Here is a 25,957-nt window from a genome sequence, read left to right as displayed (position 1 = left end):
GATAGAGGCAAGCTTAGGTGAGGCAAAGAGAGTACACAAAGATTGTGTTCACTAGCCTCCATCTCCTGCAGGCCACTCTCTAAGGCCAAATCAGAAGGTTTTTTTGGCCCCTCAGGCCAAAGCTCCTGGACAAGTTAAAAATCCTCCTTCTCAGAAAGCCTGGAGGTGTGTTTTAGTCTCCTTGGGAGTAGCAGTTTGCCAACAACTGTCCCTCCAATTGTTACAGTCCCATGGGGCCGAGGAATACAAGCCTCCCTGGCCTCCAAGCCAGGTGATGAAAGGGTCTCTTCTGGTGGCAGCTGCAAAAACTAGAGCATCAGACATAAAATTTGGGGCACCAGATGTATGTAGAAGCTTCCCTCTGGGAGATACTGGTGGTCTGGAGAGTGACAAAGGGAGAGCATGAAGATGGTGCCCACTGGCTAGACTGAGCCAGATGTGGAGTGCAAAGATGGCACTTGCTGAAAAAAGGGAGAAGGGGGAAGAAAAAAAAAAGAAGAAAAAAGTAAGGGAATAAAAAAAGAAAAATGATAAAAGGGTAAAAAAAAAATGGTGTCCCCTGGCTTTAATATGACAGAGGGGAAAGTGTGGAAGATGGCTCCTGCAAGCTAAAGATGGCACTATAGGAAAGGAAAAAAAGAAAAGAAAAAAGATGACTGCTGGTCTTAGCAAGGCAAAAGGAAAGCAAGGAAATGGTGCTCATCAGTCTGCATCCCTAGGGGGTATCCCACCAAGCCCCTTTTCCTTACACCCATGCCTTGAAATTAAGAAATGAGTCCCCTTCATTTAAAGTCAGAGCATTTTTAAGAGAGCAGCTTCCATGTTGGGCCCCAAGGCAGGTGAGTCTGCACATGGGCTCATTAAGACATGTTCCTCAGTTTATCACAGCCCCCTAAGTCTGGTGGGTACAAGCCCTGTTGGTCTTCAAAGCCAGATGTTTTGGGGGTTCATCTTTCTTTCTTTTTTTTTTTTTTTAATTTTTATTTATTTATGATAGTCACAGAGAGAGAGAGAGAGAGAGAGAGAGAGAGGCAGAGACACAGGCAGAGGGAGAAGCAAGCTCCATGCACCGGGAGCCCGATGTGGGATTCGATCCCGGGTCTCCAGGATCGCGCCCTGGGCCAAAGGCAGGCGCTAAACCACTGCGCCACCCAGGGATCCCTAAAATCAATGGTAGGGCACTCAACAGATTGTACCACCCAGGCACTCGGGGTTCATCTTTCAAGTGTTGGTCTTAAAGCTGGGGTGCCTGATGTGGGGTACAAATGCTTGACTCCTTGGGGAGAAGCTCTGGGTTTTGAGTTCCCTTCCAATTGTGGGTCACTGTATTATGTGTGGAATTTATGGTGAGCTTCTTTTAGCCTTTCCCACCCATTTCGATGCGGTTTTCCCTCTTGTTTGCCCTGTGTGAAAAGGTCACTCTGCCAATTTTCAGAGTTTTTTTTTTTTTTTCAGAAGAGATCATTTTGTATGTAGATGTAGATTCTGGTGTGTCCATAGGAGGTGGTGAGTTTGGGATCCTCTTATATTGCTATCTTGAAGCAGAACTGACCTTTCCTTTCATCTTCAAACAATGGTTTTCCATTGAAACCACAACTTATTTATCCATTCATCTATGGATAGATACCTGGGTTGCTTCCATATCTTAGCTATTGTAAACAATGCTGCCATAAACATTTATCTTTTCAAATTAGTGTCTTCATTTTCTTTGGGCAAATACCCAATAGTGGAATTACTAGATCCTATGGTAATTATATTCTTAATTTTTTGAGGAAACTCCATACTGTTTTCTCCAAGGCTGCACCAATTTGCATTGGCAGCAACAGCGTGTAGAAGGTTCCTTTTTCCTCCACATCCTCATCAACACTTGTTATTTCTTGTTTTCTTTTATTCATCCTGACTAGTATGAGGTGATATTTCATTATGGTTTGGATTTGCATTTCCCTGATGATTAGTGATGTTAAGCATCTTTTCATGGAGATCTTGCCATTGCAACACCATGGATGGATCTAGAGGGTATGATGCTAAATGAAGTAAGTCAGACAGAGAAAGACAAATACCATATGATTTTACTCACATGTGGAATTTAAGAAACAAAACAAAAAACAAAAAAAGAGACAAAAAAAAAAAAAACAGGCTCTTAGATACAGAGTGTAAACTGGCGGTTGTCAGAAGGGAGGTCAGTGGGGGAAGGCATAAAAGAGATGAAGAGTTCACATATGATGAGCACTGAATAATGTATAGAATTGAATCATCGCACACCTGAAACTAATATAACATTATATGCTAATTACACTTCAATTAAAAAAAATAAAGTAAAATCAGATATTCGTAATATAAAATAAAATCAGTTTTCAATCATAGGGTCATGTGCACACCAATGTGAAGTATATGGCAAGTAATGTGTTACTAACAATACTGCCACCCCTCATTCACCAAGCATTTACATCAGGCAATTTTTGAATGTCTATAATTCTTAGAGCAGTCTTTTGAGGTGGGTGTTATTGCACGAATTTCTACCAAGAACTTGAGGCACAGTGGGGTTTGATAACTTGTCCATGCTCTGGTGGAGCATGAATTTTATCCCAGGTTTTTCTAACTCTCCAGCCTGTGTTCTTGACGATTAAATCACACTGCCACCCACTCGGTTAAAACATACACTTGGTTTTAAATACAAATTTACATACATTCAAAACCATCCCTTACCACAGGATCTTTCACACTTGTTTGCAGGGAATAGAAAGGGAGGACTTCCAGCTGGAGTGCTGGGAGCTAGACTCCTTGCTGCATGCACTTCATACTGTACAACCATTGCCAGTGTAGCTTCAACGGTTAGGATGGTTCACTCACTTTAGTTTTATTTTATTGTTCTCCATATTTTATGGGGGAGATTATCACATCTGAGGCTCAGAGCAGTGTAAACATCCACTTTTGTCTGTTACTACTGAACAAAGGTTGAAAACTGACTTCAAAGCATGACAGATACTTTCCGGAAAACAAGCCTCATCATGGTCCAAGGTCCAGAGCTCACTCAGGCCCTGGAAGTGCCAATATCCAATGGAATCATTCAGATGCTCTCATACATATATTTTGTACATCAGTTAAGTCAAGATAGCATTTTTTAATCTACATTTGATAATCTAAATTTACCTTACCAATACATTTGTAAAAGAATTCACAGGTTTAGTTTTGAAACTCTCTACAGTATACAGTATAATATCTTGGTAAACAGGAATTTTTCCCCTGAAAACCAGGTGCTTCCTGAATAAAGAGAGAATCAAGAATTTCTGGGAAGTCTACTACTTGAATCAGGGTTAAAACTTCCTCCTCTGAACTCCCAAGCCAAATTCTTCCTATTTTTATTAGGGTACGTCCCTGATGTAATTATTTACATTCAAGGCTGTCTGCCTTACAAGTCCCAATAGGGTAATAACTATGATCTCCTAGTCTCTCTCTCAGTTCACAGTCTCCAAAGATTTGGTCACACAGTAGGCCCTTGAGATATCTGTAAAAGTAATGAACATATGAATGAATTCACTTATATTTGGGTATTCTAAATAACTGGTTCTCCACCAAGTATGATTTTGCCAGCCTACAAACCCTTGGCAATGTCTGAAGACACATCAAACACTTCCGTTTTGACTCTCAATTTGGAGGGAGGACACTTCTGGTATCTAGGTGGTAGGAACCACAGATGGAACTTAACATCCTGCAATGCACAGCCCCCACAAAAAAAAGAATTATCTGGCCCCAAAATGTCAGTGGTACTGAGGTTAAGAAACTCTGATTTAGATACAGGATATGTACAAAAATTCCACAAGCAGTTAAGAAATCTCAGAAGTAAGCCAGATATCATATTGGGAGAAATGTTATGGCACACAGTCATTATCATTTATAGAAAGCATTTCAGGGAAACAAACTAAATTGGACATCCCAGGTGGTCATTTTCATCTCATGGCTCATTCTTGTTCTCTTAACATGAGCCTCAACCAGATAACGCCTTTGGACTTTCAGAAGTCAGCATTTGCATGCTGACCCACAGCCCAGAATAACCCAAAGAACGAGACTTTCATTCAGAAACAGTAGCATTATTTTTTATTGTGGGTCATGGCTCATAATATGCAATTCAGCTAAAAGGGAAAGATATAAAACATTTGAGATGACTGGCAGGAGAAAACTCTAAAAATGCTCCAGCACAAAAGATGATTAAAATGTCACAGGAAATTTTTTTCTTAAAAATGGGATGGGGCTTATGAATGCTTCATTCTTTCCAGAACAGTTAAAACACTGTTATGTGTGGGCTGCCTGAGTTCAGAAGGCTGGGCAGGCTTTTCCTTTTGTTCTGTGGCTTGCCCCTAGAAGGCTTTCCCTGGCGCACTTGGGCCCCTGAGCAAGTGAGAAGATGAAGCAGAAGATGCTTCATCTAAATGAGTACTCTGGATTGTATTTATCCTCCCTTTTAAAAAGAAATGAAGAGAGACTTCCTCAAACTGGAAGCAAAGAGACTGAGCAGAGACGGCCAAGTCTTTCACTAGAGATAACACTGGCCTGACATTTAAACTACCTGGGGGCTCATTTGTCCAAGGCAGAAAGAAGTCTGTTCTTGCACTGACACGGAATGCAAAGTGATGAATGGGTCTATCAGAAGGGATGACTCAAAGCCAGACATTCTGCATTGGGCAGCATTAATCAGGTGTCAAGAGGGAGCGGGCCCCTGTCTGCCTGGGGCCTGCCTTTGCCAGACACTGTACTGTTTTCTCTTCAGTTAGCAGGGAGCACGGGGCCCAGCATGGTGGTGGCAGCACTAGGCCACAGCTGCAGTTTTCAGCCTGCCTGTTAGATGTGATGGGGGCTCTAAGGGGATAATGAGTGTTTCTTCCCTAATAACAATCTGCAGATGATTCGAACTTTCTGAGGCTTAGATTAATTTCCTGCTCGGCATGCTTGCAGATGAAAAAACAATTATCTCCAAAGTTACAAGTAATTAGCTATTTGCTCGTCATTGTAAGATAAGATCTTACTGCCCTCCCACAACACTCCCAGACGCCCCTGCCAAACACACACACACACACACACACACACACACACACACACAAGCACCCTGTGTGCCAGTTTTTCAGACGTTATTTATAAGTCTCATTCTGAGAGGTAAGAGCCCAAATCCCACCCACACCTTAACCCAGAGTCCTAATTATGCCTGTGTGAGCACTGAACCCATCTCCTAAAGAAAATGAGGGAGCACCATGTCCCTCGTGATGACTCACGCTCATTACGATCACTGTGGTGGACCTCCAGTGCCCAAGATATGAGAAGAGTGAAAAAGACCCCTTCCGCCTCCAAGTTCTCTATCTAGGCAGGTGACAGGACTAGCTGAAGTCCTGAAGAATGAATAGTACTTCATTACCTATTTTGATACTTCAGCATCAAAAGGAGAAAAGAACATGACACAGAGGATTTCAAGATAGCTGCCTAAATCCTGCTCTACTGCTTACCAGTTGTGGGATCCTGAACAAGTCATTTAGCTCCTCTGAGCCCCTGCTTCCCCATTTTCTTAAGGGGAACTAAAAAAACTTCCTGTCAAGGAGGATTTTCCAACAGTGTCAGTACTGACATTTCAGGTCAGATCATTCTTTGGTGTGGTGGGCTATCCTGTGTGTGGCAGAATGTGTAGTGGCATCTCTAGCTTCTATCTACTGCAAAGCTAGTAGCACCCCCCCCCCCATCCAGTTGTGACAATCCAAAATATCTCCAGATATTGCCAGTTGCCCCTGGAGAATAAAACTGCCCCTGCTTGAGAACCACTGCTGTAAACAAACCCCATCTTCTTTATTTTCTTAATAAAGCAGCACCCACAAATTTTAATTCTACACCTATGGATTCAGGGTAGAGGTAAAGAAAACAGCTCTGAGTGATTACTAATGAGATAACTCGTAATTCTTGTCTCTGGAAAACAGGGTTTGGTATAAACTGAGAACCTTTTGGCTTCACTTGGAGACCTTTCTCCAGCCCTAAAGTTGGGGATTCTGGATTTTATTCTAATCTTAGGCAAAGAGTAGGGGTGGGAATATATTCTCCTTTGCAGAGAGTTATGGGGCTTAAGCATGGCAATATCTGTGCAAAACAATGCCTGTTACTATTCATAAAATCACAGCCAAGGAATTGGTGCAATTAGGAATGTCACCAAGGCATCTCTTTGCACCTGGGGACAAAATCACATTGCATGATGATTCTAGCTGTACCATTAAGACAAATAAAATCAGTTGAGAGCCAGCTATATGCCAGCAAGAATGGCAGAAACCCAGAATTATCAAATGTGTTAAACATATTTTGTTGCTGTTATAAAATATATCTGTGAATTCTCTGGACCTCCTCCAAAGTAGTGGATCAATGTCTTCTTCCCTTGAACCTGGAAGACCTTTATGACTATGTTGACCAACAGAATAAACAAAAGTGACCCTACGTAATTTCCAAGACTAGTCATAAAAAGGCATGTACCTTGCCTCGTTCACTCTTGGAAGGCAGTGTCTATGCTGTGAGGAAGGCTGGGCATCCACTTAGAAAGGACACCGAGTTTTCAGCTGGCAGCCTCTGCTCAGGTCCCACTGACAGGCACTGTCAATGCCCATTCCTGGGAGTGAATGGGGCTTTGGATGATTCTAGAGCCCAGTCACTGAAACATCTCCAGCCTTCAGGTTTTTCCAGCTCAAGTCACAATTATCTTGGAACAGAGACAAGCCATCTCCACTGCATCTTTTCCAAATTCCTGACCCACGGGATCCATGAACATAACAATGGTTGCTTCATGTTTAATGGTGCAAGTTTGAACGCACTGTTCCATAGCAACAGTAGCTGAACACACCTGCATGAATTTTAACCACCGCTGCTCAAAGAACGTATTCACTGGGGAACTTGGGTCTTGTAGGATTAGCTCAGTTGGAAGTTACATGCAAAAGAGTCAAGGGATGCATCTGCCATTGGGCATGGTGAGGAGTTTAAGGTCACACGTCTCACCAGTGTATCTAGAGGTCTTTTTTACACATAGGTATTGCAGAGGTTGTGATTTCTTTCATGCTACCCATGTGAAGAGCAACTAGATACACAGGAAAGAGATACTTGGGATTTAAATATAAGAACATTACAGAAAGAGAGAACAGGGCAGCCCGGTGGCGCAGCAGTTTAGGGCCGCCTGCAGCCCAGGGTGTGATCCTGGAGACCCAGGATTGAGTCCCATGTCGGGCTCCCTGCATGGAGCCTGCTTCTCCCTCTGCCTGTGTATCTGTCTCTCTCTCTCTCTCTCTCTGTCTCTCATGAATAAAATAAATGAAAACCTTAAAAAATAATAACAACAATGAGGCAACAAGAAAGAGAGAACATTGAAAGAAGAGCTTTTCCTTGAAAAGCCATGAACCTTCAAGCACTGATTATTGGGTCAAGAGCAGCCTATCCTAGAGAAGAACCTGACATTGACTAGAGATAGGGCAGTGGCCTCTAGTTTTTGCTTATAGGGAGAGCTCCTAGGAGTTAAGTGTGACCAGGAGCTGCCAAGAGAAGAGACTGCCTGACTCACCATGACCTTTTCCCATCTTGATCTACAGAGGGAACCATCTTGATAAAGAAAGATAAAAGGGAATTGGACTTGAGGGAAATAATGAAAAATTATTTTCTAAGCGGGAGTCATGACACTAGAGTGTGTGGGAAAAGAGTAGAATGTGTGCAGGGGTGCTAAAAAGTGTGGTGGATAATTCAGTATCATTTGTGCAATGCCTGGGTAAGCCAATTCTCCTACATGGCTTCTTCCCTTGAACCACATAAACCCTGTCTCCTGGAGGCTCTTGCATCACCTCATTTAATTGGGATTTAACCTGCGGCTAGATTCAGAATATGAACCACAATTCAAGCAGAGAAGTAAAACTTTATATTAATAGCTCTTTTAAAATACTATATGAGTGTTTTTTATTCAATACCAGTGGGGCATCTGCCTCAGGCAAATATGTGCAATTTCATACTTCATAAAATATTTAAACATCTTTAAATTACTTCTGGAAGAATTCACATTTAAAATTCTCTTTTTTGATAAAATAATGACTGGCTGTTTAAGAATATGGTATAAACAACAAGAACGAGTGTCCTATAGTGATATTTGTTTATTGAGTTTCTCTATAAATTAATCTTATAGTTTCAAACTATTTCAGCCAATTGGCCCAATTTAACTACCGTTTTGGTTTATTCACATTTCTCAAATCAGGCACTAAATTATATTTGTATTTGGGTACATAGTCCTCTTAGAAAAGCCTTTAAAAAAAAAAAAAAAGATCCTTCAAGCTAACTGGTAATTGTCTATGGGCTTCAAATTCAAATCTTCTTACCACACATACTAAATTCATTTAATATTAGTATTTGGTTTTACTTATTCCTTACCAATAAATGTTTAAAGGGGTCATGCCTTAAGCAGAGGAAACATGTAGAGTTCCATCAGCTAATTTAATTACAATACAGTGAAACTTCTGTTGTACAGTGAACCAAATTTACTGAATAAGACTTTCCGAGAACACAAATCACTGGGTAGCAGTCTCTAAGTGGAATGACAATCTCTAGTAGAAGGTACAGTACCAAATTCAAATTAATGGATTCTTATCATAGTAAGAGGAAAAAAGGCATGAAGAGATAAATTAATAATTAGAAACATTAAAATTTTATAGGGCATATAAATATTTTGCCATTCTGAGAAGTTATGGAACTAAATCCTGTATTTATCATTTCTTTATCACCACAGTTAAAAATCTTCATCCCTCAGGGTATCTTTAGGGGGTAGTCACCATAACAACAGCGACAACAATATAGAAGTCTTAAGCTACAGAAGAATATAGACTCAGAATCAGATAGCCCTGGGTTCAATTCCTGGTTCTGCTAATTATTTGGGTTTAACTTGAATAAGTTATTTTAACCTTCCTGGGCCTCCATTTCTTAATCTTTAAAGTGGAAATATAAATGCTACCTATAATTATGAGGATTCAGTGAGATAACTATTTATCATACTTAAGGCCCGGACAGAACACATGCTCAATGACTGTTTCTCTTTCTCTCTCATCGGTCTGACCACTTCAAACCCACATTCATCCCTTCATCTTTTTAAACTACTGTCTTTATCCTATTTCTTTTCTACTCAAAGACCCTCAGTAACTCATCATTACCTATAATATAAATTTCAAACTCACTGCTGTTTGGCCTCAAACAACTTTTTCAGCCTTACTGTCTACAGGTCCTACCACCCTCTAATTCACCAGATTTGAATGACATTTGTAATTACTTAAATCATAGTTTCAACTCATTCTGTTGCCCTACTTAGAATAACTCACTCTGATTTTTGCTCAGAGGAAATACAGCCATTATCCATAGCTTGGGCCCAACAATCTTATTTCTGTAACTTACTGCCCCACTGACCATGTCCTCTTCTGGACAACTACGTTTTGACAGCCTGTTAGTCAGCAAACCATGTATTCTCTTGAATTGCTGACATTAATGACTATTTCTATATCTTATCTCACTTAATTGTAATCTCCCTGAAGATGGTGATGTTTTATATGATTTTTCACATATATAACATCAGCAAAGATCTTGTACATAATTGACTTTGAATAGACATTTGTTGAAATATTGACTATGTTAGGTTCTCCACTGGCATAAGTTGATGCAAAAAAATAAACAACAAACCAAATCACATTATTTGTTTCCAAAATATAGCCTGTGTAGCAGTATTAACACAGAGGTAAGCTCTCTGTAGATGATGGGCCCTTACTTTGAAAGACTGAGGAGAACAAGAATGTATTTTTCACCAGAAAGAGAGAGTTCCATGTTCCTGGATGGCTGGAGCACATTTATTCAGATTCTAAAGACCCACAGCAAACCGATGGGGGAAAAACTGATGAAGCCTTAAACCTAGGGTTCCCCAGACAGTTAAATAAGAACCACCTCCAGGACACCTGGATGGCTCAGTTGGTTAAGCACCTGACTTCGGCTCTGGTCATGTTCTCAGGGTCCTGGGATGAAGCCCATGTCAGGCTCCCTGCTCAGTAGGGAGTCTGCTTCTACCTCTCTCTTTCTCCTTCTGCCCCTCCCCCTGCTTGTGTGCACTCGCTCTCTTTCTCTCTCTCTTCTCTCTCTCTCAAATAAATAAAATCTTTAAAAAAAAAGGGGGGAGGGAATTACCTCCCGTAACCCCAGGCATGGATGCTTTCTGCTACAGGAATAAAAGCTGAAGCAAGAAAACAACAAAACACTAGGACATCCACAAATCAATAGCTAGAGTTAGAACAAGACTCCTTTTATTGTGCCTCCACTTTCCCTGCACAGATGCCCATCTCCGTACCTACAAAAGTCTGTGGCACCTGCTTAAAGCACACCTGTTACATTGTGTCATGGGTCGTGTTTTAATGTATTATTATATCCCAAGGAGCTCACAGCACCTGGCACAGAGCTGGCCCTCCGGAAGTGATTCCGTGAGTTAGGGAATGACCATTCCTCCAATGAATGCACTTCATTTTCTGGAAGCCAGTGAGTGGGTTGCAATGAAGTTGAGGTTCAGTGTTTTGAGTTTAGCAAAACTTGGTAAAAACTAAAGATTTTAAAGGCAGTCTTTGAAAAGAAGTCAAGAAGATTCTAGGCTTTGAAGATATCTTGTCCATTACCTGTGCTATCTCTTTTCCTCTAGGTTTTAGAGCAGCCTGCAGACTGAGGGTGGGGTGAAGGCAGGATATTAGGCTTCCTCTGCGCTTATCTCACCTAATTTAAGACAGTAGTGTGGGGGATATATTATTAAATGACGGCACTGCTAAGGCAAATGTTTTAAAGATACAGTGCTTCATTTGGGGAGGTTAGACTCAAAAGATCAAGATGTATGTTTCCATCAACTTGATGCCAGAGGGGAAGTTCATATCCTGGATTTATGGGGGTTGGTCTCATTCATTTAAGGACTAAAAATATTATCTCTTATAACTCGAATTTCACAGCTTTCTGCTTTTAGAGTTAAATTCCATTTGGTTAGGAAAATCTTCATTTAAAATGGCATAGTTTCCAACTGGCCCCGTCAGACTTTTTCTCCACTGATGAAACTGCAGACATTCTAATTTCAGATCCGCTATGATTATGGCCCTTCCTTAGCTTCCACTTTATGTGATTCTCCAAACCTAGATATTTTTAATCTTCCCCACAAGCAGTTAATCCATAGCATGGGGCCATGTTGCTGATTTGTAATGTCCTTCTGTGTTTCTTTTTTAGATTAAGGCACACTGCACCCTGAGTAAGTGTTTGGCTCCATGCTAAGCACTCTGCATGTGCAACCACACTTCGTTCTACCACAACTGCAGGCAGTAGATGTTATTATTATTTTTCCCACTTTATATGAGGAAACAGGCTCGCAGAAGCCATAGAATCTGCTCAAGATCACACACCTAATCAGTGCTTGAACTAGGAATTGAACTCAGGTCCAGAAAACAATGAAGCTCTTGCTCTTGTGCAATGCACACTACATCTATAAGCTACAATGCACACTGTATCTACAAGTTTCAGAAAAAGCATAGCCTCCCAGAGCTAAAGAAAAATATGTTCGAAAGATTCTTTCTCTGATAAATTAAGGATCTGAAGGCTTCATAACTCCCATGTCAAATTGTTAACATCAATCACAGAACATGGTAATTTATTTAAATGACTGATCATTGAGCACAGCCAGCTATAAACAAGAAATGTGTTCTGCTAAAGCCAAAGGCTGCAGGGAAACTCAGAGCATCATATATCTGTGTGGGGGCGGAGAGAATCCAGTCTTCCCTCATGTGCAAGAAAGGAGTCAACAGTCTTAGGGTTCTGTTTTTGTTGAAGCAAGAGATTTTCGGCAAGCCATCCATGTGCTGGGATACTTCTCCATCAAACAAGCTCCTTGCTTCTCTTCACCTATGTTCCCCCCTACAAATTCCACTTCTTTTAAGACACCTAGCCTTTCCAGAGAATAACTAAGTGTACAGAGTGCTTAGCAATTTTCAAAGATTTTCACACAAGTCTTAGCTCAGCAACTGCCCTTTCTCCTGGAATCCAGCAGCAGCAGCAAGCTCAAACATTTAAAACAAAAAATTAAACTGATATCAAAATTATCAAACAAAATCCAAACGTTTTGAAAGGAGATGTTTATAAAGTATGTATTCCTTTCCCTTTTTACCCTAGTTTCCTATGCCTTTCCAGCCCAGGCTGTGCCAGGCAAGGAGGCAGGAGAGCATGGGGCACATCTTTTCTTCATCAGATAATTTGGGTACCACCTCATCAGGCTTCTTTCCACCCCCTCAGACTTAGACAAATCTGCCATGACCACAATGAGCTCCTGTAGGCCTCCAACTAAGTAGCCCCAGCAGGGTATCCTGCCCTAAAGGGCTAACTATCCGCATGAAATATTAGTCTTAGACAGGAAGCCCAATTTATACTGGAAATTCATCAGTTTGAAAGCATATGATTTATGACACTCCAATTTGTCAATGTCCCTGAATCTATGGCACAATATCCTTTCACTTTAAAAGGTTTTATGCTGATCATGATTATGGGAAATTACTCACTAAGGGTGAAATGACATTCGTTCCCTAAGTAAAAAGAGAGAGCACAATTCTTGACATCTCAGAATGAACGAAAAATACAGGGGCAAACTAGAGTTTCAAATGACCCTACTTAATGATACAGATTCATTCCTAGCACATCAAATGCATAAAAAGAAAACATAAAATGAAATTAAAAGCTAGTAGTAGACTTTGTCCATTTGAGAACCAATTAATAAAACCACAGAGTAGTTCCTTATTCCCATATCCTTGAGGAGTGACATGAATTATTATTATTCAAGGAAGAGAAAGCAAGTATGGTGATGCTTTGTGTCCAACTGAGGATAAAGAACTAGGTCTTCCTTTGCGTGACTCCTGTGTTTGAACCAGTCCAGTGATCCCTATCAGGTTCACCACAGCATTGCTTAGCCACCCCAGAATTGAGCATCCTTCCATTTGTTGTTGCTGTTATTTTTAAGGTTTTATTTATTTATGAGAGACACAGAGAGAGAGAGGCAGAGACACAGGCAGAGGGAGAAGCAGGCTCCCTGCAGGAGCCCAATGTGGGACTGGAGGACTGGATCCTCCGGACCTGGGATCACACCCTGAGCCAAAGGCAGACGCTCAACCACTAAGCCACCCAGGCAGCCTGAGCATCCTTCCATTTGAATTGACGTCACATCGATTCTTTTTTCCTTGGTAATATGACTAAAAGTAGGAGCTAATATTATTCCCATTTGACAGATGAAGAAACTGAGGCACAAAGAAGTTAAATAAAATAATCTAGGGTGACCCGATTGGGACAAAGGTGTCCCAGCACCCAGGCCTCCTGCCTTCTAACTCCCTGAAGCTACTATATAGGTCAAGTTTCTCTTTCTCCTGGAAGCATCACTATTCCACTTGAGACTCACACTGTTCCTAAGTTTTCAAGATTCATGTTCCCTGCAGAGGTTTTAGAGTTGCATGTAATTCATATGTCAAGTTGTTTTATCCATGGGTTAGTCCACTTACCCTGAAGAAACAGCACTATCTGTGCTATGGGGGCTGTCTCTCTGGAAACCCAGTTATTTGAGAAAACCTCAAACCATATGCAACCAAGCACCAAAAAATTAATTTTTTCTCCTTAAAGATTTCCCTTCCCTGAGCATTCACACAGCACTGTCAGTTCATCCATCTCTTTATGTAAATAGCAGTCATGCAGCAAGGGAGGAGGTCTGTTTATTATTTTTGATCCTGTTTTGCTTCTGGCAAAATTTCACAAACAGCAGAAGTTGGCAGAACATCGATATTTTCTTCTGACTGGCTGCTGTTCTCTAGCTACGAGTGCAGAGCACAAATGCAACTATTCTGCTCTATGGACCTCGGCTGTGATGGAGGTCAAATTGCAAAAGCTGGGGAAAAAAAAATCTCCATACAGGACTTCTCTCCAGAAACAGAGACCCTGGGTTAATACTTGCTTTCCTTCCACTACACAGCTGCTGAATTTGAGATTTAGGATCCAGAGAACAGCATAGGTTTGACCTAACTCCCTCCTGGCTTGGTGTCTGCAAAGGCCCTATGTGAAGGTTATAGGGGTCACTGAGCTAGGTGGGCCCTAGAAGTCCCGGAGAACGCTTGGAGGACAGTGAGCATTCCACTTCCAGCACTTTCTAGGAAGAAGGGCAGCGTTTTGCAGGCTCAGAATTAAGGAAAATGACTTTTCCCTGGGGGGTGGAGGAATCTGCTCTTTCCCCTTATTATGCTTGTTCCTACCTAACCACGCTGGATTCCTTGCCAAAGGCTGGAATGCTGCTGCCTTGACATTTACTTTGGACAGAGCATTCTTGATAAAGAGCAGCCACCCTCAGGCCGGTGGCGGGGGTAGTTAGGATACAGGATGGTGGCTCAGACTTGCTGCTGGTCTTCACGGCACAGTGGAGTCCTCAACAATTTGAAGGGCGGGTGACGAAGAGAGGACCAACCAGGCTTCAAATGATGGAAAAAAAACCCAAAATGAACAACCTTCTTTGGTTCCAAGCAGACCACGACTACCTCCAATTATGAGTGTGACGGGGTTGCACAGTGGTGAATAATGTGGGCTCCTGGGTCATACAGACTCCAGTTCAAAGCCCACCTCTGCCACCTACTTGCTGGGAGACTTTGGGAAAGTTATTTGACTCTCTAAATCTTTGTTTACTCATCTGGAAGAGAAATATACTAAAACCTTAAGCACTAGGCCTTACTGTATTTATTTTCCATAGGAGCAAACTTAACTTTCAGGTCTTGCTGAAAACTAAATCAAATGCCAATAAATGTAGTGGTGAAAAATAGTCCAGGGTGCGTAATAACGAGCCCTCAATAGAAGTAGCTACAGATAGTGTTACTATTTTTAAAAGGTTGTAAATGTTTCAAAACCAAAAATGGGTGTTGTAAAATTTATAAAAAGCCCAATTGCCATCCCTAGACCCAAATCTTGTATGTAAATGCATAGAAATGCTAGTAAACTCTATTGACAACCTGCTTCTCCATGACCGACCCTGAGTCTCATTTTTCTTTTCACTTGGGTGAGTCAGTGGAAATTTTCTCCCCGGGCCCAGAGGCAGGGCTCTGGCACCCCCAGGCACGGCTCTGCACCGATTCCCGCAGCCTGCAGGGGGCATGCCTGACGATTAGTGAGCTGAAAAGAGCTGGTCTCACATACATGTCATTCCTACATTCTGGAACAAATCAGTAAGCCTCATAGAACAGAAGATGCCAGGGTCCGGGTCAGCCCTGCTAGGGTAGCCAAAGGTGGGAGGAGGAGACAGACTGACAGGAGAAGCCTCATGAGGAGCCAGGAACGGGATGGCTTAATCAGAAACTGAGGTGTAAAGTTGGGGGTGAGGAAATGACTTTACTCTCAGAGGAGGAGGGAAAGGAAAAAACTGGCTCCTGAACCATCTCTATTCTACCCATTAGTTAATGTTTAATGAACGCACTGCTCCCTGCCAAGTTTCCTTATTCTAGCAAGCAAGTCTCTGCTTTTCTAGCCACTCAAGGCGATGTGCTGTTCCACACACCAACACCAAGTGAAAATCTGCATCCAAAGGAATGACTCAGGAAAACGAGCCTGGAAACATTTCAAAGTGGAGAAACTTGCATATACATTGGTCAGGTCTCTGAAAGATTCTAGGTGGCAAAGCCTCCTAATCCAAGGTTCTAATACCATTTTACACAGGTCTTTAAAAAGATAATGCATATTGGATTGCTCCATAAACTGTCATGCAACATACCAGTTAAGAACTTACTGTTATAATAGTTTTTCAGGGTTTCCACGATATCATCTGCAGACATTAAATATTTTATCCTATCAAACAAGTCTTTTTACAAAGTTCAATGCTTAAGTTATGATGTACAAAGCTAATTAATATTTCTATCTTTGTGGAGGGATTTCCGACATGGAGCCTCTTAAGACTATACATACTCCATACGTAAATAAAGCAAAAAGAATCCATGTATATTTAATCCATTCAACTCTGTAAGAACAAATTTCAGCAAAAGCTAATGATCACATTCAAATGCAGTCTTTTCTAGCTGGGGAATTTAACAATGTTGAAGATTATTCCTCAATTCAAAGGAATGAAATCCTGGAGGAACCAGGCAATGGAAGTTTCTTAAATAATCTGTTTGAATTAGTTTGAAAAGGGGTGCTGAGTTTTTACATTGCTAACTGGGCATCAGAAAGTTTATCTACATGGTACAGTGTTCCTTTTAACTCTTCCACACAAAGATCATTTAATATGGGAAAATGCCTACAAAATTAACAAAAACCTCAAAGTTAACTTACCAGTTTAGAAAATCACAACTTGGGAGGGGGATTCAGACATCATAGATTCATCCACCAGGCTCTGAGATCTAACTTGACTACTGGTTGGTGATGCTTGTCTTGGGCCTTAGTCTCAGTCCCCCATCTGGTCATCTCCCTGGCTTTTCATTCTGGTCTATCTCTGTTGGAGCACAGTCCCCTTCCTGCAGCTCTGCTGCTGTCTCTCAGCTTTAGAGTTTTCTATCAAGCGGTTCCAGGAGCCAGGAGCACTTCCTGTCCAGGATGGTCTCTTTTAATTTGCCTGGAGGTGGGGATGAAGGGGCTGTGCTGTTTATCTATATGAGTTGAAACTTGGCCTAAACCCAACATTTCAGATCAGCGCAGAGCAACTGAGAATAACTGTTATACATTCATTACTAAGCAAACTGATGTTACTAAGTAAATGAAGCAAAGGAAACTACATTTGGGAAAGGGAATAGATTTCATTACAGTTCAAGATAAAAGAAAAAAAAAAAAACACCGAAAAACCAAAAACCAAACCAAAACAAACAAAACCCCAACTTTGTTTTACATTTTGTGAGACTTTTTGAAGACACAAAAATGTGGCAGTATATATCCCTGCCTTAGTAAGCTTAGTAGAAAGTGTATAATTTAGTCTTCATTTAATGATATTGTTCCTTGAAGGGCCATATGTACACAGATGTTTGTTTAGTGTACATATTTTATCTTATAACGAGCACTTAGTATGTGTCAGGCACTGAGTCTATGTTTAATTATATTATCTCATTTAACTTTTGCAATAACTCTGACATAGTAATAGCAGGTAGAATGGAGTATGAATGGTGAGGGTGAGGATGTACAGGGAAGGTGTGTTAGATGACCCTCCTACTAAAAAAACATCAACGGTTTAAGTGAAGGTGATTTGCTTACTAAGAACTTGCTAAACACTACACATGCCTTTACTTGGTCCAGACAGTAAGGTTTTGCAATAGAGTTCATTCTCTATTTTGGGAAATGCATTTAGGAAGAAATGTTTTGTGTCCTTCAAAGCATCTGGGAGAGATACAAATTCCTCCATTAAGAACTCTAGTCTTATGTAGGAGGGAATGGTTGGAATACCATTATCACTGGAATTGTGTGTCTTTATTATTTCTTTTAGTGATTTTAAACATTATAAATAATATTGGGGTAGTAAAACTCTCAGAGGAAAACATGATTTTTATGACTACTGTACTTTTTCCCAGGGTGTCATTTGGTGAATACAAGGGCATGTGAATTGCTACTGTTTACTTAGAGAGGTTGAATACTAATCCAAGGCTCTTGCCATTCATATGTATGATTTTCAAAATCAGCTAGGAAGAGGAGACTTGGAATGCAAAAGAGAAAGCCTTTTTTGGCTCAAAATACAAGTAAATTAGTTATTCACAATTGCCTAGTTTCTTTACAATCTCTATTCTTTTCCTCTATACTGTTGGCCCTTTATTTTATCAGAGTATTAGAGGCAAGGCAATGCAAATCATTGAGATTTTAGTCAGCTCTGCCTCTGTCAGACTTTTAAAATTGTGAGGATTCCTGTGCCTTGTGAGGGAAATCATTTGACAGTCTAGCGAGACATTTGGATTTATTTTTATTGATTTCCTTCTTTTTAAAACAGGATTAGCATGTTCTGTAACTTTCAGTTATTTTGCAACTGGTCCATTTAAATTCCCTTCGATTCCAAACTGAAAGAAGAGAGAGAGAGAGAGAGAGAGAGAGAGAGAGAGAGAGAGAGATCGGGTCTTTTCAAACAATAGTGTACAGATGTTCATGGTAATCTGTGCGCCTGTCCTGCCCTCGACTGCACCGTTCTACAGTGATTGCTACGGTCCTGTGTGACTTCACGGTAACCAAAGATACATTTGGACCATGAAGTCAGAAATGGACTTTGCGCCACACTCATCAATGCCCGAGTCTCAGAGAGTCCATATCACCACGTCACCAATGGCCAAGGAGAATCTGACACTACTGAAGAGTTTCCTGTTTCTTTCTTGTGGGGCAGTGACTCTCCTCTTCCCAGAAGTAATGGAATATCCCAAATTAGCTGCGATAATAGCAGACCCCTTTGGAATTTGCCCTAGGCTTCGGCTCTATCATGGGTTAGACAAATCCAAAGCCACAAAGCAATAATTTCTTCCTCTGGCCCACCAGCACTTAACTTGTAGTTATTTGAAGATCATCTGTATTCTTGTTAGAATGATTAACTCTGCCCATATATCCAGTCCTTCAGTTTTCTGCCTGGCAAAAGTGCAGGGGTCACCTAATCAGGTTAGAATCTTCCTCTGGTTGTTAATTTTTATAAAGAGATGTCCATCCTGTCTTTACCCAGTTGATTTTGAGAGTATATGGAGCTGGCCTTAGTTGAAAACAAAAAGTAATTGCAATTTACTCTCCAAAATATAACCTCACACTATCTATCGCCCAATCCATGCAAGAAATATAGTCAAAGAGAATGATCTGAATGAACCACAGGCCCTCAATCTTCTTAAACTCTCTGTGTTCCCCAGAGAAAGTGGTTTTATAAGATGTCACTTCCTGGTATCCGGTGAAGAATGGTTTCATGATGAAATATACCAGTTTAAACAAAGTTAAATTACTTTCTGCAGGGTTTGTCAGAGCCTTTCATAAGTATGAATTTCCAAAAAGGGAAAAGAGGATATGGCATTTCCCAAATTATTTAACCACAGAAACATTTTTTCCCTGATTATCTAGCAGGACTACTGTTCTGTGAAGCCAACAGAGAAACTATCTCTGCTACTTAGAGATTAAGCCAGAATGCAAGCCTGAACCTCCTTGTTCTGAGCCACTCACCCCATGCCCAAATATTTTTTTTGAATTATAATTTGTTGTTATGCCCCTGGTTCACTACAGGATGCTATAGGAAACTTGCAATTGAATTCACTGTAGCAATGTTTTATTCATCTACTACATCTTGTAGTGTTCCCTTTATGAGATTAGGATGAGAAAGTGCTCACATATATTAAGTTCCTGGGAAAAATTTTCCCAAACATTAAGCCGCAGGAGAAGCTGCGCTGGTAGGCTTTTACCATAGACATGACAAATCTTCCCTTGATCATGTTTTCCTCTTTGCTTAGACCAGGGAAGCTCAAACTAAATTTATAGCCCACTTTTAATAATTATTTAGTGCCTTATGTTTCATATTTGTATGTTAAATCTCTCCCTAGCTTTATCATATTAATTAACCTACATTTTTCTCTTCATAAGGTTTATCTTTTTATAGTCTTAACTGAGTTGCATATTCTTTTACAAACTACTTCAAATCCTTTATGTAATGCACTAGAATGTAAATTAATATATGATGACTTTACCCACACCAAAATCATACTCAGACTATCCCTGTGGAGACAGAAAATGATTTTCTCATGATCTACCTATGCAATTCATGGTCTCCTATCTTCTTGTATTTTCTTCCCGAGACATACCAGTGGGTTCTCATACCTAATGAAACACAGAGATGAGGTGTATCCTCATAAATGACCTGCCTCCATTAAATCCCAACTGATTTATTTCCCTTGTACAGAGGTTTACCAAAAACCACTCATCATTTTCTCTCTCTCTCTGTTTGCTTGGATCATCAGTTGATGTTGCTAGGATGTAGAAGACTTAGAAGCACTGCCTATGATTAGGGGGGCAAAAGGGAATGAGGAGCTTTGCTTTATAAGAGTTGACCAGAGTCCAGAATTTACATAGAATTAAAGCACTGACTTTGGAGAAAAGACAAGAAAAGAAATGAATCTCCAATCACTTAAACTAATATCACAAAATCCAAATTTGGCCACTGCCTACATCTGGGATATGTGTTTATAAAATTAAAGCTAATAAAAGCAGCAGTGGTGTGCAGCTTTGGATGTCTCAATTTAGTTAAACTCTCAAGTTTTATGTGTGTACAAGCACATAGCTCTTTGCTACTCTCCTTCTAGCACTTATTTCTGAACTGCTCACATTTTAAACATTTTAATAGTCGATAACTTTTAAAATGTTACTCAAAGTTCATTGACTTAATTCACTGAACAGATTTTCCTGTAACTTTTGGTTACACAGTATCCCTTATGAACAGGCCCTTCAGTCAGCAGCAAGGAGCAGAAAGAGGCTGATTCATGAATTGTGAATTTCTGACAGTTGCCACTTTTCTGAAAAAGAACTTGAGCAATATGTGACTGATGCATTCTCACCCTGTTTTCTGTGTTCCCTCTGTCTTTCTGCCAGTGTATCCACTCTCCATTTCTGAAGGTAGTTGGGTAAAAAAAAGTAAGGAACACAGAGAAAGGGCAATTGCCAAAGAATAAATGATTGTTCAATTTCTGCTGACGCTATCCAGTTGGTGGGGGGCTTCCTCATCAGAATGAGCAAGGCCACCACTTAGGTCAGGCAAATTCCCCAGATGCCATTTGACCTGATGAAGTAATGAGAGAGACAGCACATCACCAATGGCCCAGTTCCATTCCCTGGGAACAGAAGAAAGGCAGTTCATCCCACTCTAGTTAAGTTCAACTCCAGTGTGATCTTTAAAAATTGTCTCAGATAAAAAGTCAACGAAAATGCAAATCCAACTTTCACTAATTCCTCTAGTTGCAAAATGTTCTACATTTGTATTTTCTATCAAGAAGAGAGGTCTTTGGCGGGGGGAGGGGAGAAGCACACACATGGACATGCTCTGATCCTTACAGTCCTCAAAATAGGCCAGGCACTGCAATAACTCCATTTCATAGGCCCAGATTCCAGAAAAAGAAAGATTTTTACAAGTTGCTTTATAATTATAGTTATAATGACATTTAAATAGTTCACAAGACTGGACATCGTCACGTACCTATTAAATTGATAATGAGAGCATTAAACAGATATTGAAGAAACATGTCCAGATACTGAATGACATAATATGAAAAATGTAAATAAGAATTGTCTCTCTTTCTTAAAGTAATAACTGTGATCATGAATCCTAGAATTTTAGAAATGATGGGAACTTTACATTTATTTAATCCAAACCCTTTATTTTATGGAAGAAGGAATAGAGTGCCCAGAGAAGTTGTGACTTGCCTCAGATCACACAATTAATTAGTGACAGCTGTAGAACTAAAATCTGATTTCTGCTTTAACCATTTCCTTGACAAGCTGTAGAAAAATTATAAGCCACTGATTTGTTCCACATTAGAAAGCTGCTCCGTTTCCTTTTAGGTTTAAGTTTCCCTGCTTTGTGCACTTTTGTTCAAGAAGTTATTGACTCAACCACAGACAGGACTTGAGGACCAGGAAAAAAACCTGAGAAATCACAGACTGACCATTCCACTTTCTCATCAAGAAGCAAAGACCCAGTGAGGCTCTGAAACTTGCCACAGTGGAAGAATGAGTGTGTGTAAGTAAGAGCCTCTATCCCAAACTCCTTTTTCCTGGTTTAGTGAACTTGACTGCAATCGGGTCCATATCATGCTGCATTAAGCATTTAAAGTAATTTTTTAAAAAATAGCTTACTCGCAAGCTGAATTATTTTACAAGGCAAATAATCACATTCATGTATTTGCTTAGGTCCTTTCCAAATAGCATGTGTGTGAGTATATAGGTTTTCTGCATGGTGCACATGTAGCCAACACATCCTAGCCATCAAATAATGACATGAGATCTCAATTCTCCCTTCCTGTGGCCTAACACATTCCTCTTCCACCTCTCCAGCATCCTCCCTCTTGTCCATTCCCAAGTGCCTGCTAGTGAGGAACATAAAGACCATTATTATTTCCATTCTCTCTCCATACAACAATTTCCCCCATTGATTGGGTGAGATTGTGGGGTAGGGATTACGGGCACTATGACTTATGACAAACTTTCACTTTCCAAACTATGCTCTGTCTTAAAGTTCTCTTTTAAATGGACTCACAACTCCAGAACTATAAAGAAAGCTAGAGAAATGATGCCTGTTATTGTGAAGCATATTGTAGGATGAGCAAGTTTAGATTCATCCTGGGTTTAAGCAACTAATTCTGATCCTATGCATCATCAAAGATTCCTTTATTTCTCCTCCTTGTTTTTCATTCTTGTGAGTGTATCACTGTTGAATCACGTCCATGCCATTCAATGATTAGCTCATTAGAATGAGGTCAGTGAGGAGCAAATTACTCTTGTTTGCACTGTTCCCAACAGCCAGGAGAGATGATGATCATAAGCAATAATGCCTCAAATTATATTAATACAACACTAAACTTTCCTTGAAAGATCTATAGTAATGGAAACCACTTTGCTGATGTTGCTGTCATTTCAAGATACTGATATGTGAACTACAAAAAATAACGGTGTTATTAATTTAATATGCACTTGATAAGCTTTAATCAAATGATTATAGGCCATTGGTAAAATAACTTGTCATCACACACTATTGGATACTAACTGTTCAAGGAAGGTAAAACACACAGCACTTTGCTTCCATTAGCAAAATAAAACCTGACTGGAAATCTCATTGTGAATGACAAATTCTGATTCTGTCAAATGATTTGTGGCTGCATCCTGAGCAGAAAAGACTAAAATGTCTTTGGCATATTACAGACTCTAAAATCAACCACAGGTCCAGCACTATAACACTCATTATAAAAATGAAAAACAGTTTAGTGTATTGAAGAGCATGGGCTTCAGAGTTATATTCAGATATAAGCTCCTACTACATAAGCTGAGAGAAGTTACTTAAACTCTATGTGCCTCTGTTTTCTCACCTTTAAAATGGGTATAATAATAGTATGTACTCACAGGATTTTTTTTTCCCAAGGGTAAAATAAATTGAAATATATACATAAGGCTCTCAGAGCAGTATTTGAAACACATAAATGTTCAATCAATACTCTCTACTATAACAGTGAAGTAACCTAATAATACAGTAAACCCAGTAAAATAATTTTGCTTCTTTCATAATGTCTTACTGTGTAAGTCCAATAAATGATGAGTTCCTAATCACTGGACTGTTGGGAGTTCCTTCATGCCTCTCTGTGATCTTCACTATCAGTCAATTTCTAGGCATTCATTGGCTTCAAATATCCCATTGCTCAACACAGAAAGGTGAGAATGCTCACATTTTCTATTTAGGCAAATACCTACATACATAACATACATAACATAGACTCAGTACACTTTCAATGATTATGCATGTGTTCATAACTTCAATTCCTCAATGGGAATATAAAGAACATAAAGAATGTTAATTAAATCAATTATTGTACATACATTTAAGGAGACATGCAAAACTACTTCAAACTATTTCTACATGTGGTCTCTCCAACATAATACACTTTATATGCACACTGAAGAACATTTACCAAGTGTAGATTATAGATCATCATCAAACACTTGTCAAGCCCCAACATCCATATGATGATGGCATCTGGTAAAGCACCACTGTCAGAAATCTCTAAAGCTAAAATAAAGCTAGTTTTTATTCTAAGCCTAATGTATTTTTAAATCAAGCCACAGGGAAATAATTACTTTTGTTTCTATTCAATCAAGACTTGCACACAGAGTTTATGGAATGACATAATATCCTTCCTGAGATCAGACTGGTATGTAGGACCAGTATCCTTCACACATAACCAGTTCCTGAACCTTTAAAAACAAATCCTAATTTCCAAGGAAACAATCTCATCAACTGCTACTCGCTAGAATGCATATTGTTCCTTTTGGAAACATTACAATAAGATTTTCATGATTACAAAACCCCCCACTTCCCTTCTAAAATTCAATATAATCTTAAACTCATTTATTTAAATGGAAATTATATTTCTATAATGGCTCTAGAAATTCCTGGTAAATTTTGTATCACCAAGATAATAATTCAGTTATTATTATTATTATTATTTTTAGTCCAGGAGGGGGGAATGGTCATAAACTTTGTAAACTTATTGTGATCATGTGGGTATCATGTGCATGTCTTTTAACTGAGTACCAGTTAGGGGCTTCCTAGGAATGTTCATTTTTGAGCTTCTACAGACCTACTCTAAGATAAGGAGCATGTTTTAACTATTTTTGAAGAATGATGAGTTTTAGTGATGTCCGGACTGTTGATCTATCTTACTTTTATTTATTAATTTTTTTGCATAGGATAAGAAGGAATATCTAGCAGCTTATAATCAATACCCTGTTCTCTCTGCTTCAAGAAGCTGGTACTTCATAAGCACAGGTCACAAGCTTTGTTTTGAATTTAACAGACAACTTTATCCTTTACCAGAAAAACAGTATCAACAGATCAGAGGGAATTACTGACAAACATACAAATAGAAGATGCGCTTCTGGTTGTCAGCTCCCCGGCCTTCTCTTAAGAAGAGAAGTCTAACTTTCCCTTGTCACTAAGAGTGTTCGAAAGAATCCGGGCAGGGAGCAAATCAGTCCCTTCCTCCCTTCCCACACCCTCAATTAAATAAACAAATGCTCAAGTTTTAAATAGGACGGAGTGTGAGGAACCTGCAGAAAAGCTCCTAAAACACACACTGAGCGAACCTGTCTCATTCACTGTGTCGACACACACAAATTTCGGAAATAGATGGGACACCGTCCCACCGAGAAGTTTCCTGGGCGCTTTATGTTGAGTTGCCAGCAGGTAAGTGCTGTCACTGTTTGCTGCAAACTGCTGCCTGAAGTTCCTTCCGAAAGTCACAAGCAGCGTGGCGGAGAAAATCCATGTTATTGCCAAGTGAAAACGACAACATGAGAGCGGGTTAGCATGAAATAGAGATAAAAGTCAGAATCGGCACAGCCTTCCACTACCGGCCACTCACCTTGTTGGATTTTAGTGACTAGCTGCTGGCGGGCCAGGATCCGGCTCATCCTGTAAGGAGAGCGTCTCGTAGTCTGATCGAATCGCAAGTACATGTCCTGGCCCTCGGGGGTCAAGGGGTTCAGATAGTAGCAGCCTGAGGCTGGGGTCCTGGGCCCCTGGCGCAACATCTCGGCGAATTCTCCTCTTTGCCACCCGGTCTGCCCTGTGGCCGCTTCTGTCTCCGGGCTCAGGGAGCAGGCACCAAGGCCAGCAGAGCTGTACAGAGCAGGCTTTTTTAAAAAGAAAAAGGAGTGCCGACAGCCACAGCTCGGGATTCCAGCCCCGGCCTCCGCGTGACGGCGGGCAGCCAATGAGGGGAGCCCCCGAGGAGGAGCCGCGGACCCCGCCAGCCCCAGCCCCAGCCCCAGCCCCAGCCCCAGCCCCAGCGGAGCGCGCAGGCCCCCCTCGGTGCCCCCGCGCAGGGTGAGCGCCCAGCAGCAGCACGCCCTAAGCCCAAGAGTGGGCAGCAGCACGCCCCAAGAGTGGAAAAGACCGGGGTAGAAGAAAAGGCGACGGAAGAAAAACAAGCCCTGGGTGTAGAGATTTCCTTTTGGGTTGTCAAAAAGTTAGAGAAAGCACCTTCGCCTTCTCCAAGGCGGCTGCAGCCAGGTTAAGAAAACGGGGGTGGGGGAGGCGGTTGGGGCGTGATAGACTCTGACACGCAAAACTACTTCAAAGGAGCATAAACAGCTGAGCGCGTTACCGCCCTTCATTACGAAGAAATGAATCAAATAAAGCGCTTCCAGTGAAAAATAAACTTTCAAG

At 40.6% G+C, this 25,957-nt stretch overlaps 1 protein-coding gene across 26 annotated transcripts in view; it reads right to left on the bottom strand.

The window, feature by feature from the left end:
* The window catches only part of STARD13 (StAR related lipid transfer domain containing 13), a 514,444-nt gene that overhangs the window by 151,704 nt on the left and 336,783 nt on the right, over nt 1-25,957 (bottom strand). Inside the window, exon 1 of one of the 26 annotated variants that reach the window (XM_077868134.1) lies at nt 25,152-25,497. The exons of 23 other annotated variants lie outside the window; for them this stretch is intronic. In XM_077868134.1, coding sequence (XP_077724260.1) covers nt 25,152-25,320 — 169 coding nt within the window. In that variant the 5' untranslated portion in view covers nt 25,321-25,497. Of the gene's footprint in view, nt 1-25,151; nt 25,498-25,957 lie in introns of those variants that run through there. 2 more of the 26 variants (XM_077868109.1, XM_077868110.1) reach the window with 2 other exon arrangements.

The sequence above is a fragment of the Canis aureus genome, chromosome 24 (assembly GCF_053574225.1).
Source record: "Canis aureus isolate CA01 chromosome 24, VMU_Caureus_v.1.0, whole genome shotgun sequence".
Lineage (NCBI taxonomy): Eukaryota > Metazoa > Chordata > Mammalia > Carnivora > Canidae > Canis > Canis aureus.
This window is presented reverse-complemented; position numbering and strand designations above follow the sequence as displayed.